This window comes from Sminthopsis crassicaudata, chromosome 2, assembly GCF_048593235.1.
Source record: "Sminthopsis crassicaudata isolate SCR6 chromosome 2, ASM4859323v1, whole genome shotgun sequence".
NCBI lineage: Eukaryota > Metazoa > Chordata > Mammalia > Dasyuromorphia > Dasyuridae > Sminthopsis > Sminthopsis crassicaudata.
This window is the reverse complement of record NC_133618.1, coordinates 406,821,673-406,836,217: the sequence shown is the minus strand read 5'-3', so window position 1 is coordinate 406,836,217 and position 14,545 is coordinate 406,821,673. Positions and strand designations below refer to the sequence as shown.

General features: G+C 38.2%; 1 protein-coding gene across 3 annotated transcripts in view; it reads right to left on the bottom strand.

Annotated features, from left to right (window-relative positions):
- Window positions 1-14,545, bottom strand: part of CYFIP2 (cytoplasmic FMR1 interacting protein 2) — a 136,041-nt gene that overhangs the window by 23,301 nt on the left and 98,195 nt on the right. For all 3 annotated transcript variants that reach the window (XM_074291921.1, XM_074291923.1, XM_074291922.1), the window contains exons 25-26: window positions 13,149-13,239; window positions 11,328-11,458 (exon numbers count right to left, since the gene is read on the bottom strand). In XM_074291921.1, coding sequence (XP_074148022.1) covers window positions 11,328-11,458; window positions 13,149-13,239 — 222 coding nt within the window. The remainder of the gene's footprint in view (window positions 1-11,327; window positions 11,459-13,148; window positions 13,240-14,545) is intronic.

The following is a 14,545-nucleotide window of genomic DNA, read 5'->3' as shown; positions in this document are numbered from 1 at the left end:
TCTCTATGAAAAAACCAAACCAAACCAAACCAACTAAAACACAACAACCCAAGAAAATCTCATTTATCAGCCACACACTTAAATACTTGCTAAATGAATGAAAATGGTAAGAAAGTACTTTTGTAAATAAAAAGGACTGTATCAATGCTAGTATTCTAATTGATCATAATACTCATGATTCCATATGAAACTGAATATTTAGGGATTAAGAGAGACTAAGGGAAACTTCTTGACAACAGAATAAATTTTTAAAAGTCAAATGTAGGTTAATGTTGTAGCATTAGAAAAAGGACATTTTTCTACCATAGGGGAAAAAAAAATATCTGTCTTCTATCACCAAAGGTGATAGACCTTAATAGACCTGAAACCTTTGTACTCTGTAACTCTAATTAAACAATCTATAATCAGTGAGCAATCAATATAGAGAGTGCCAATGCCTTGACTAGTTTGCCAACAAAATTTAAGCCTCATTATTTCCTCTGGTGTAATATTCTTCTCTAAAATATAATGTGCTCTGGGAGCAGGTTTCTTGGGGGCTTCTGGGAGCAGCCTTCATTTCAGTTCAGAGTAATCACCCAAAATGCAGCCAGGAGTTAAAGTCTAAATCCTTTATTGTCTCCATCAAAATCTTATCTCCTTCACTTGGGGCTCAGCTAGTTTTCTGGAGGCCTTCCGGATCTTGCCTTTAGTCCTTTGCCTCTGCCAGTTTCTGTCTCTAGCACCCTTCAACTGTCTTTGAATCCAAAGGTTTGCACTTCAGCCCCAAGCCAGCACAAAGGTGGAAAATTGAATGAATGTTTCAGCCTCTGAGAGTGGGCTTGTCCTTTAGTGAGCTTGTCAGCTCCTCCTTATTTATGCTCCCTTAAAGGTATGAATCTTGTGGAATTATAGTAAGTACTAAGTATATGTAAATTAGAGAATTGTTATCTCATCAATTCCACCAAGTACCTTGTTTCAAGTTCTGGCCCATATCATCTCCTTGTAGGATCAGATCAATCATACTGAACCATGCTAAATTAGATAATTATTGTCTATCAATTCCAGTGACTTTACACCTTGTAAGAATCCTAACATCTCCCACTTTCTTTTGATTTAGAACATAGGTGTCTTGACCTCCTTGACTTCTCAAGGAGGTGAGAACCCCCAAAAAGGTGATCACGCTTTCCCTGACTGCTCAAAAATGGAATGAAAACACTATAAACAGAGGTGATACACCCTCCCTGATATCTCAGGAAGGGAGATGAAAACACCAAAGGAAATGGGAAATCAAATCAGATTAATGGGTTTCTGAAGGGGCTCACTTGAAACAGGCATACATAAATCCATCAATATGGGAGGTATTACACATATTACATAAGTTACATAAGCACATAGCAATATAACACAGGCTAGAAGTGATGTAACAAATAACATGAATCAACATGAGGAAATTATACACATCCATAAGTCCTAGAAATAGTCCAAAAGGAATCTATTGCCCATTACTTCATGTGCCAGGAATCCAATAATTCCTGCAAGTTTTGAAGTCCTGCAACAGTCTCAACATGTGTCAGGGAATCCAATGATTCCTGCTGTTTTTCAAGTCCTGCAACAGTCTTTATCAACAATTTTTCATCTCAAGGAATCCAATGATTCCTGCTGGTTTTCAAGTCCTGCAACAGTCTCATTATTAGCTATGCTCTTTCAGTGTTTCTTAGATCTTCTCCTTTGTTTTGAAGTTTTTCTCCTTTTCTGTCTCTCTCCAGGTGCTCACTGCCACCCATTTGTTTCCTTCTCCATCTGTAGGAATACAAGCAAACTCTCTTTCCTAGGCAGTTAACCTATCTAGTACCTTCTATTTACCACTTTCTAAATCTCTCCTCTTCATCTGGCAATTACATTGGAGATGTTTGCACTGGACATTGCGTTGGGCTTGGATCCTACATAATTCATGATACTCTGAAAACTACAAGTTTTGTCCAGGTTCTAAACATGTCCTTGCTATGGATTTCCAATCACTGGAGGTTAGGATTTCATAAGCCAAATTATCTAGTAACATCTTAACATAAGATGATGTAGTCCCATAAAGAGTGCAACCTTTTTTCAAATCCTTACTTTTTGCCAAATCAAAAGAAATATATCTTTTCCTTTTTTGACCTGAAGAGTCAAGCTCTTCAATCACAGTGTATGCATTTATTTATTTTATTTTTATTTTTTATTTTTTTCCTGAGGCTGGGGTTAAGTGACTTGCCCAGGGTCACATAGCTAGGAAGTGTTAAGTGTCTGAGACCAGATTTGAACTTGGGTCCTCCTGAATTCAAGGCTGGTGCTCTATCCACTGCACCACCTAGCTGTCCCGTATGCATTTATTTTTAAATCAGATACATCCTGTCCTTCATTTTTTGCTTTAAACAATGCTTTTTGTAGTCTTGTCATAGGCTGCTTCATAGATGGTTCTGTTTGTGTCACTGCCTCTCCCACTCCTCCTTCTCCCTCTATCCATGAAGGGTTAATTGAGGGAAGTAGATTAGGGGATGGGAAATGCTCCTGTTGTGAAGTGCCACACTTAGAATTGTATTTAACTCCATTCTTATCTGATTCTTCATCCTTTTCACTTAATTTAGTTGGCTTCTACTCTTTCTTCTTTTTCCTTATTCTAGTACTTATATAATTTCTTAAAGCCCATTGTATTAAATTGTATGTATAAAGTGTATCTTTGGAAATTGAGTCTGGATTGGAATTGTAGTATTTACATAGTTGCTCTCCTACTAATTTCCATTCCTCTAGATACAATTCTTTTTCCTTAGAGAACCAAGGAGATATGTACTGTACAGTTTCCAAAAGTTCAGTAATCTGCTCCCAAATTATAATCAAACCTTGGCTTTTCATAAGCCTAACAATGTTCTCTACACATTTTCCTTGAATTGGAAAAGAAAGCTATTTTCTAAACATCTGTCCCATTTTAGCTGAAATACTATTTTAGACCTTTAACAAAGTTTCCTTGTTTGTTTTTGTACTCACCCTAATTTCTGGGTCAAGGAGACTTTTCCACCGAAATCAGGATCAGAGATTTTTCCACTGAAATTAGGATTGTGTCTGCCCCATGTTCACATGCCAAAATATAATATTCTTCTCTAAAATATAATGTGCTCTGGGAGCAGATTTTGGCGGGGGGGGGGGGCTTCTGGGAGCAGCCTTTGTTTCAGTTCAGAGTAATCACCCCAAATGCAGTCAGGAGTTAAAGTCCAAATCCCTTATTGTCTCCATCAAAATCTTATCTCCTTCACTTGGGGCTCAGCAGGTTTCTGGAGGCCTTTCGGATCTTGCCTCTAGTCCTTTGCCTCTGCCAGCTTCTGTCTCTAGCTCTCTCCATGTCTCCGAATCCAAAGGTTTGCACTTCAGCCTCCAGCCAGAACAAAGATGGAAAATGGAATGAATCTGTCTCCGCCTCTGAGAGTGGGCTTGTCCTATAGTGGGCTTGTCCTTTAGTGAGCTTGTCAGCTCCTCCTTATGTATGCTCTCTTAAAAGTGTGAATCTTGTGGAATTATAGTTAAGTACTAAGTACATGTAAATTAAAGAATCATTATCTCTTCAATTCCACTAAGTACTTTGTTTCAAGTTCTGGCCCATATCATCTCCTTGTAGGATCAGATCAATCATACTGAACCATGGTGAATTAGATAATTATTGTCTCTATCAATTCCAGTGATTCAGCACCTTGTAAGAATCCTAACACTCCAGATCTGAGCTTGAGTGCATTTTGTCAAAAGCCAGAGTACAGAATAAGTACTATGTGGGCCTTTTGGTGGGGGAGGGGGGAAGAGGAGGGATGCTTTTTCAGACAGAATAAAATTAAAATAAATTTAAGAATGATCTTCCATAGTAGTGGTGGGATCTGTTCCCTTGTACAACTTGATACTCCTATATAAATGCAGAATCACAGAGTTTTAGAGTTGGAAAGGTAAACTCAACTCACAGCTAAAAGAAATCCATAGGAGAATATCCTTGAAAAATGGTCATCAAGTTGTTCTCCTCTTGAAAACCTTCAGTAGTGGGGGAAGGGAGGACCCCTCCATCTCATGATCAGTTGGAAGAAAGCAAATTAGGATTCACAGGTTCTGCTGCTTACTGCCCCCAGTGATGGTGGTGGGCAAGTCTCATTTGGCTTTATAGCACCATGGAATTTGAGGGATGGAAGGAATGTCAGCAATCACCTCATCAGCACTCATACCTGAAAGGATTCCCTCCTATGACACAACTGACTAGTGCTTGTCCAGCTTCTGCTTGAAGACTTTCAAAGAATCCAGTGTGCTTCTTGCCTGTCCTGATACATTCCTTCTCCTGACAGCATTTTCACTGGATGGCTCCCATATCTGGGGTGTATTTCCTCTTTGTCTCTGGTTCCTAGTTTCCCTGACTTTTTTTTGGGGGGGGGGTTTTCAGCTAAAATGCTGCAAGAAGGCTTTCCTAGTTTCTCTCAATGCTAACAGCTTTCTTTTAAGATTATATCCAATGTTTTTGTGTAAAATATCTAACTTGTCCATACATTTATGAGTTATCTCAGTTAGACTGTAAGCATCTTGAGGGCATGTAAAGTTTTAGCTTCTTTTTTTTTTTGTTCCCCAGAACTTGAATCCCTGGCACACAGTACGTTGCTTAATAAATGCTTGCTGGCTTAATTTGATTTGAGTGCTACTTCTAGAAAGCTATAAATTTTTCAGGAGTTTCTCTTGATATTAAGCCTAAATTTCCTTCTTTGCAACTTTTACACATTGCTCCTGGTACTATCCTCAAGGATCAAATGGAACAACCTAATCTTTTTTCAACATAACAATCTTTTGAATATTTGAACTGAGTTAGCATGTGCCTCCTAAGTCTTTCTTCTTCCATGCTAAACATACCCTTCAAAATAAAACGAGTTAGGGACTTCTGGATCATGGAATCAACAAAATGGGGAACATTTCTCTGCTTCCCCAAGGCCTCTCAAAATCCTCTAAAACGGAAATTATGCATCAAAGATAAAACAACTTCAGCTGTCTCTATGGTCAAAAACCCAAGAATCTAGCACCCAAAAGAAAATTTTAAAAATTCAAGCTAAAATGATTTCCATTCTAGAGCTATGATCCTATAAACTGAAGCAACCCATTCACTTTTGGATGATTTGCTAAAAACCATTATCAGTTCAAGCTTTTTTTTTTTTTTTTTTTTTTTTTTTTTGATGAGGCAATTGGAGTTAAATGATTTATTTGCCCAGGGTCACACAGCTAGAATGTGTCAAGTGTTTGAGATTGTCAACCCACCTTTAATAATATGCCTACTTAAATTCAATTCACTTGCAAGGCAAGCAAGACATCAGCCTCCTGAGATCATTGGTTCTCTTTGAGAATGAAGGATCATAACCACCAATATGACATGGACTCAAGACTGTGTGCCAGTCTAGTTACTTTAGTTCCTTTCCAACTTTACCATGACCTTTTTTTCTCTCAATAGTATTTTATTTTTCCAAATAGGAGTAAAGATAGTTTTTAACATTCATTTTTATAAGACTTTGTGTTCCAAATTTTCTCCCTTTTTTTTTTACCTCTCTCCTCTCTAAGACAGCATTCTGTATCATAAATATGTGCAATCCTTGTAAACATATTTCCATATTTGTCAGGTTGTGCAAGAAAAATTAGATCAAATGGGGGAAAAAATGAGAAAGAAAAAACAAAGCAACAAACAAAAGGTTATAATACTATACTTTGATCCACATTCAGATTCCTTAGTTCTCTCTCTGGATATGGATGACATTTTCCATCCCAAGTCTATTTTACTATGTCCTTTCTAACCCATGTCATACAAAACTGAACAAAATACTCCAGATGCCATCTGACCAGGGCAGAATATGAGAGACTATCTATCACCTCATTATTCCTGGAACCTGTGCTTTGTTACAATGGCCCAGGATAGGTTTCTGGCTGCTCTATCTCACAGCTAACTAATGTTGAGCTTATGCAGGTCATTTACACTCCCTCTCCACCCTGATCTTTTTCAGACAAACTGCTTATTAAGCATACATCCTCCATTAGTATTGGTGAAGGTGGTCTTTTGAACCGAAGTGGTAATTACCTTGCATTCGTTATCATTTAATTTTATCCCATTGAATTCAACTCAATGTTCTTGTCTTTTTGCATATCGGATTTGTTATCTAATGTGTTAACTTTCCTTCCTAGCCTTGTATTTTCTGCACACTATCTATGCATTTGTCCAAGTCATTTGTAAAAATGTTAAACAGCTTAACCTCAAGCACATAGCCTTGGAGCACTCCTGCCAACTGACATTAGTGTATCTGTCTTATCTCCTTGGGCCATCAATACTATCCCCGTCTTTTGCCAACTAGGTGCTTAATAATTACTGATGCTTACAACATTTTGTAAAGGAAATCATCATACCAATACATCAGCATATTCATCTCTGCATTATCAAAAGTAATTTTACTTCTGATCTTTGAGACAAAATAAAAGTTCTAAGAGATGAGTACATGTCAGTATTTGTCACTTAAAATTATATTTTCTGAAATTGTTAATGTAAACAGAATTATCCCAATAAATTTCTGGTATAGTTCCAATCTTATGGGGAAAAATAAATGGTAATAACACAGAAGCATGGAATATTAGAATTAAAGAGATTTTAGAAATACATTAATCTGACTCCGTAAATTCTGTTACAGAGAAGGAAACAGTGGCTAATTGAGGTCACATAATTGGGGGGGGGGGTGAGCAGGGACTAAGTTTTTTGATTCCCAATCTAGTACTCTGGCATGGGGATAAACCATTTCCATACTATCACTGGCATAGGGAACAACTGGATGAGGAAATGCTTTCTGGCAGTGCAAATCAGTACCCTATTTGCATTTTATAATTTCACAGAGTTGCCTGGAGCTCTGAGAATTTAAGCCCAGGGTCATGCTGCCAATATAGGTCAGTGGCAAAACTTAAAAAACTAGATCTTTTTGACTCTCTAAATCCATCACTCTCATGATGGCTATAATACTTATTATGATTCTACATAATAAACTCGCCATTCATTGTGGTCCTATTCCCAAAGGTTAAAACCTTCACAGTCTAACAGGACTTAAAAGGTAGAAAAGCCCAGGAAAATGAATTCCTTACCACTAGTCAGATTTCCCTATTAGCTGTAGTGACTATTTGTAAAAGTCATAAAATGAGTTCTCTGAATTATGCAGAAGGACAGATTTCAAGGACCAATTCTGTCAGAGACAACAGTGAATTTTCCTGCTTTGAATCTGTCTGAAAATATGGGATCTCTCTTGCACATTTGTGTTTCTGTCTTGCCTCTATTAATGTCTCTGAGATTTAAATAACTAAATCAAGAATTCTCTTTGTCTCAGTGCTATCCTGTGAATAAAGAATATAGATACAGATATCTGAGCTGAAAACACAACTAGAAGAAATAATAAGTAAGAAAGCTACAACACTAGGAAAATCTTAGCAAAAGCAGAAATCTTAGATTAAGAACAAAATGGATTTCTGAGAAGTATCCAAGAAATCTCAGACCAAGAATAAAAATCTAGAATCTGGTTAGGAAACCAGAGAGAAGTTTAAGAACTAAAGTTTAAAACAGGTTGAACACAAACCAAGAACAGTGAGATTAGAGGAGTGGAATCCTAGAATTTTGGTGTTAGAACTCTTTAATCACAGTCTGATGTATGAACACACTCTGACACACTGGGCAAATGACCTTCCGGTCTCTTTTTAAGGGTATATACTAAGACAGTAACAACTCCCTTCAATGCTGGCCTCTGCATCTACTTTACATATCTAGGATCACCTAAAGTGAAAAGTCTACACTTAGACTATCTTTATTGCTTGTAATAGTTATTGTTCTTGTTGTAGTAGTTATTAATAGGCCTGAGTGGATGTTACTACTGACTAACGGGGCATGTTGGGGATGGTACTGGGAGTAGGAAAGAAGCTAGAAATTTTCTACAAGCAGCTAGATTCACAGTAGATAAAGTGCTTGACCTGGAGTCAGAAAAACTCATCTTGAATTTAAATCTGGCCTCAGTTACTAAGTAGCTATTTACCTGGGCAAATTATTTCACTCTGCCTCAGTTTCCTCATCTGTAAAGTGAGCTGGAGAAGGAAATGTTAAACTACTCTAGTATCTTTGCCAAGAAAATCTAAAGAGTGCCATAAAGAGTTGGACACAATTGAACAACCAAACTACAAGAAGAAAATTTCTAGGGGTAAATGGTAGCAGAAGAGTTACAAGAATCCTGGGTCCATAGCAGTCACCTGGGCCTGGGATTATGAGATGATCCCATTCAATTCCCAGTTTTGCTACTTAATGGCTATGTATCCTTGAGTCAAATGTTTCCCTTCTCTAGGCTACAGACTTACCCTCTGTAACAGGAGAGAGTTAAATTAAATCATCTGGATGGTTCCTTTCAGTTCGAAACAGTGTGACCACAGAAAGGTAGCTGTAAGCTGACCCCTTCTGGCATTTGCTAGTATTACCAATAAGACATTGACTCAAAACATTCCCCTGATTGTGAGGGAACCAGAAAACTTTAAAATGTCAATAGTTTCTTGATTAATTTGCTTTCAAATTACTATTCCCTCCGATACTTCTTGGGTAGGGGACATTGTAGAAGGTGCTAACCAGTATCTTCTCAAAGAAACCTTTAGAGAGAGATGATTAATAAATACTGTTGATTGATTGGTACAATTAGATTAGAAGCATGACGCTATTAAAGCTGGAAGATCCTCAGAGGTCATCTGGTCCATTTCTCATTTAATTTTCTTTTTCCTTTCTCCAAAAAAGATTTTTATTAATGCCCTTAGTCTTTCCATCATATTTATTTCCAAAGAAATTCTCTGTTCTCCATGAATCTTCCCTTGTAAACAGAGAAAAATAATTAACAAAACCAGTATACTAGGGCCAGCTCTAACTGGAAGATAAGTTATCTTTTCAGGGTGAGCATTTTGCATCTCAAGAAATCAGCCAATGCCCTAAATCAGGGCTTGATTTATTGTTTTGTCCACTGTCTATACTTAAGAAAGTGATGGAGAAAATGTTAATAATGTAGGTTAAATTTAAAAGTGGGTATGACTCATACATTTCTCCTCCCCCAGAGAGTTTGTTGTTAAACACTGACTAGCACAACAGTAAATGAAAAACCCACAGACACAGTGACTACATCTGATGATATAACCCAGCATTTTGCAGATGAGAGAACTGAGGTAAAATGGAATAGCAGCATTAGATCAGTTCTGAAGTCCCTTTTAGAGGTATGATAGTATGATCATGAGTTATTCAGTTTTCCTGAGCTATTACCTCCAGTAATTTTATGGAAACTCCCAACTTCATGCCTGATTTTTATCTTGGAGAAGTTCTTCCTTAGCTGACAATTTTCTGAATGCATTTACAGCAGAAAGAGAAACGATAATCCTGGCCCTTTTTAAAAATTCTCTTCCCCAAACACTTAAAACTGCAGAATCCATTAAAAAATCAAGGAGGAAGAGAGCAGAGCTTCTTGCCCCAGTTCCATCATAATTAACTGAGTGACCTTGGGTAACTGTTAGTAAAATGAATGGGCTAGGCTTAGGCAATCACTGATTTCTTACCCTCTAATACCCTCTGATTTGTTGTGTGTGTCTCTATGTCCTTTGTGAGACATAAGATGATTAACCAGATTGAAGTAAGTCAGTCTGAGGGAAAAGATTTTCTCTTCCTGATCAATACTCATTCATTTCTACTTTGCTGAAAATTGTCCCTCTCCTGGGGGCAGTAAGTGCAAACTTGATGGATGATTTCTGAACCCAGGCTCCTAATTAAAGGTCAGTAAAAGAGGATAAAATGAGACACATAAATAGCAGCACCGGTACATTTCTCCATCAAGAGCTTTTATCTTTCCAAGGCCTTGGACTAGCTTTCTAGCCTTCTCCAGCTGCTTCTGAGGATAGGTCACCATGGCAACGCATGGCCACTCAACGATGCTAAAAACCTGGTACCACTAAAAGGGAACAATGAGCTGTCTCAAGTGTCCATTAAAAGAAGAGAAAGTTGGTACTACCTCCCTAGAGAGGAGTTAGAAGAGCAAAGCCATTTCTCATTTCATAAGTTTTTAAAAAATAAAAATGAGATCAGGCAGAGACTTTTGAGACACTTTTGTTCAAGTCCCTCATTTGACAGATGAAGAAACTAAGGTTCAGAGAAGTCATGCAACTTCTCCATGATCATACAGGTTAATAGTAGTAAAGTTAGAATTGGCATCCAGTGGCATCCTGGAATCAGGAGGACCTGAGTTCAAATCTGTCCTTAGATACTAGCTGTGTGACCCCCACTGGCTTCCCCTTTCCTTCAAGAAGAAAGAAAGAAAGAAAAGAACTGGAATCCAGCTGTCCTGACTTAGAGCTCAGTGTATTATCCTTGACTCCTCATCCCTCTTCATCCATTCAGTTGCCAAGTCTTATTGATTCTATCTCCCTGACATCTTTTGCACATGTCCTCTTCATTCCCCTCACAAAGCTGTTCTTTTAGTGAATGGACACCTGCAATGACTTTTTAATTGATCTCTCTCTCCCTCCATTCTAGTTCCTTTTCAATTTGTCCTCCCTGCAGATGCCACATTGATATTCCTAAAGCACAGGTCTGAACATCACTCCCTTGCCATTGCTTCTAGGATTAAATGCAGCCTCCTCTGGCACACAAAGCCCTCCACAAACTGACTCTTGCCCATTAAATATTATTTTCTTTCACATACTCTGTGGAATAGCCAAACTGATCTTATTGTTATTCTTCACATTCAACATTTCACTTTTCTCTTCTAAACTATGCACTGTTCCCCATGTCTGGAAGATATTCCCCTCTCATCTCTGGTTCTTAGAATTGTTAGAGAGGGGTGTGTGTGTGTGTGTGTGTGTGTGTGTGTGTGTGTGTGTACTTTATTCCCCATGAGAGAATGTAAGCACCTTGAGGGTAAAGACTTTTTAAATTTTAGCTTTTGGATCTCCAAGTACATTTTAGAGAGTGTGGTACACACTAATACACATAAATACTCATTAGTTTCTGCAAAGACTCCTCTACCTCCCTCATCAAGAGAGATTCTGAAACACCTGAAGTTAATTCAAGGATATCACAAATTTCCTCCACATTTTCCCCTACTTTGTTTCTAATCACAAAAAAAAAAAAATAATAAAAATGCAAGGATTAGGGAAACACATCAACATGGATCGAAATTTTGAGAATGTGACCTTTTTAGCAAAAAGCTTGGGGAATGAGCTAAAATAAAATGTAAGTAGTATGGCTGGGGTGATGTGAGGACTGTGGCCCCAGGCCTTACCAGAGCTTGTTCTATGAGGAGACAGAAGAGAATGGCATTGCCCACTTCCCTCAGACTCTGGAACACATCAGTCTTGAGTTCTGCATATTCAATGATGTCCTTCAGCTGGTGATGGAAAAACTCCAAGATCCCTAGGGAGACAGAGGAGGCAGATCATCAGAGAGCTCCCAGCTGGCTTCTTTTTAAAATATTCATTTTATCTTATTTTATTTTTCAATAGTATTTTATTTTTCCAAATACATGCAAAGACAATTTCAACATCCATCTTTGCAAAACCCTCTGTTCCAATTTTTTCTCCCTTTCTCTGCCCTGCTCCCTCCTCCTCAAGACAAAGCAATCCAATATAGATTCAGCATGTCTAGCTAGTCTTTTTGGGCTGAAATCCTGGGGGAGCTTTAGGGATGAGAAGAAATGAAATCTGGGTTCCCAAGATACATCCTTTCTAACCTGTTTTAGATTCTACTGGGAAAAAGGGGGGTAAAAATTGTAACCTACAATTCACAAGAAGAAAACCCAGGGGGAAATTGGGTTTCCTAATGCAGGGAAATGTTTCATTCCAGCCTCATATATAATCTCCTGCCCATGTGCATTGGTCCAAGGTCTGGTCCCTGCCCCATTCCTCTTGGTCACCAGACATCAAGATGCAAGGAGAAGCTTCTGTTTCCTATCTGACTTTCTGGGGTGCTATCAACTACTTCAGAAGCCTTTTTCATAAGGGTAAATCTTTTCAGGAGTTTGGAAGAAAAGGTCAGATGGACTGGTATATCATAATGATAACAATAATAACTAACAGTTATATAATATGTCAGGTACTGTGCTAAATGCTTTACAATTGTTTCCTCATTTGATCTTACAACAGTTCTAGGAGTTAGATGATGCTATTATCTTCCTTTTATAGATGAGGAAATGGAGACAAATAGTCTGAGGTAGACTATGAACTCAATTCAAATGTCAAGTCAAGTGTTCTACCCAATAAACTACCTTATTTCCCCTACTCATTATTATTGTACAACCCTCTGTATTTTTCAAAACAATTCTATATTCATTATCTTGTTTTATCTTCCCCAAGAGAGGCAGATTGTCCTACCGAAGGGAGAGAAGTTCCTAAGTCAGAAAAATTTGGGTTCAAAAGCTACTTCTGATGAGAACTGGCTGTGTGACTATGGATAAATTATTCTCAATGCTATTAGCCACCCTTTCAGACTTCAAATGGCAGAGAATATGTCCACCTGAATTGGTAGGAGTTTTTTTATCTAGGGGTCTTTAATCAATGGAATCACAAGTCTAATCCCTAGAGAGATCTCCCTCTTTAGCTTGGTACATAGGGCACTTAGAATTCCTACCCTTATTCCCAACTCTCTCCCCAATGATAGAGGAAGAAACTAAGGTTTAGAGATGTAACTTACTCAAGATCTTTTAGGTGTTTACTCAAACAACAAACATTTATTAAGCACTCCCCTTGTACCAGCCATTCTGCTGGGTGCTGGGGTTAAGAAAGGCAAAAGCAAGCATCAAGAAGTTGATATTCTAATGGGGGAGACAACATGTAAAATTTACATGTAAACAAGATTAAGATCACAAACAAGTTAAATTCTGGGACTTAAACCCAAGTCTCTTGAATTCTACCTAGTTCATTGTTCACTCTGATGCTGCCGTGCCAAAGGAAAGCTCACCAAAAGCAACTACTTGGACAGAAGAAGGTAAGCTTCTTGAAGGCAAGAAGCTTACTTTTGTCTTTGTGTTACTCCCCGGTGTACCATTTGGCTTTTAGTAGCCATGAAGCAAATGCCCGTTGAATTAAATGCCTTTCCCAAGACTAACCTGGGGAGCCATATTCATGCCGTGGCAGTCTGCATATCTTGGGCATCACCTCTATCAGGGTCTTCACATACTGGAGGATGGTTCCTTGTAGCTGGCAAAGGAAAGGGAAAAAAGAAAGTATGAGAAGAAAAGAAAATGTTAGGCTGAAGTTCCTTCTCTGAAATAGGGACCCAGAAAAGAGGGAGTTGTCCTATTTGATATCAGACCCAAAGATGTGAGTCTGAACCAAGACACTGTCTCCTGAATGTTAGTATATGAAACCACAGATGGATTCCTAAGCCTCTCCACAGTCTTGTGTCATCATACTTTTGCAGCCTTGTTTCCTATTAATCCCTTTCTCCCACTCTGTTTCAGCCAAATTGAACTGATTCTTATACCTCTAGACTCACAGGAAAGACTGATTAGTCATGTTCTCTTTAACCCTTTAAAAACAGACGTGGGAACAATGGATATTCAAAGAGATGGATTTAAAGCTCCACCCTTAAAAATGTCCTAATAATTAGAGCCATCCAGAAATGCAATTGGGATGCCTCCTTAGGAGACAGTAGATTGTCCTTACTAAGAGTTTTCAGGCAAAGAATATTGGATAGGTTATAAAGTTGCTTAGTTTTGGGTTGGACTAAAAGCCTCTGAGGTCTTTTTTTTAACACTGACTAATCTTCTGTGACATGTCTTTGCTTGTGCCATTACCTATACCTGGAGTGGTCCACTTGTCCCTTAGTTTGTTGAATTACTAGTTTTTACAATTCAACTGACATGTCCCTTGGCCCATGAAATCTTCCTTAATTCTCTTTTCCTGCTCCTCTCCCTGACCCCAGTTGGCAAAGACTTTCCCCCTCATACTCTACCTAGCACTATTTTGTAAATCTCTGATGTGCTTATTGGATAGTCTTGTTATCTTGTACCCCTACCATTCAGTAAGTTACTTGAGGGCAAGGAATCTATCTGATCTAAAATTTGAATGTTTACTGGGACTTTTTGATGAGGGATGAGGGTATAGAAGAAGAGGTTAGCCAGGAATGAGTAGGGTTCCTACTCTCCAAAGTACAAGCAGTTCTGGGTGAAGGAATTCACTAAACCCAGAGGCTATGGTTTAAAAAAAAAAAAAAAAAGCTTTATTGTTAAAGAAACATCAAGAGGGATTCTCTTGGTGGGCTTATCATTCTCAAGGAAGAAGTGATCTGCAGAGTCATTTTTTGAAGACCCATTTTATGTATGAATCTAAGGGAAGTCTCAAGTAAATGTGAAATCTTGCCAGGGGTTGTGACTTCCCCCAGAAGAAAGCTTATCTTGCTCTGAGAGGATGCAAGACCATTTGGGTTTGTAGATCAAAGGAGACAATTTTTTTGTGATTTTACAGGACTCACTCAAGTCATACAGGGTTCACTCTCATCATT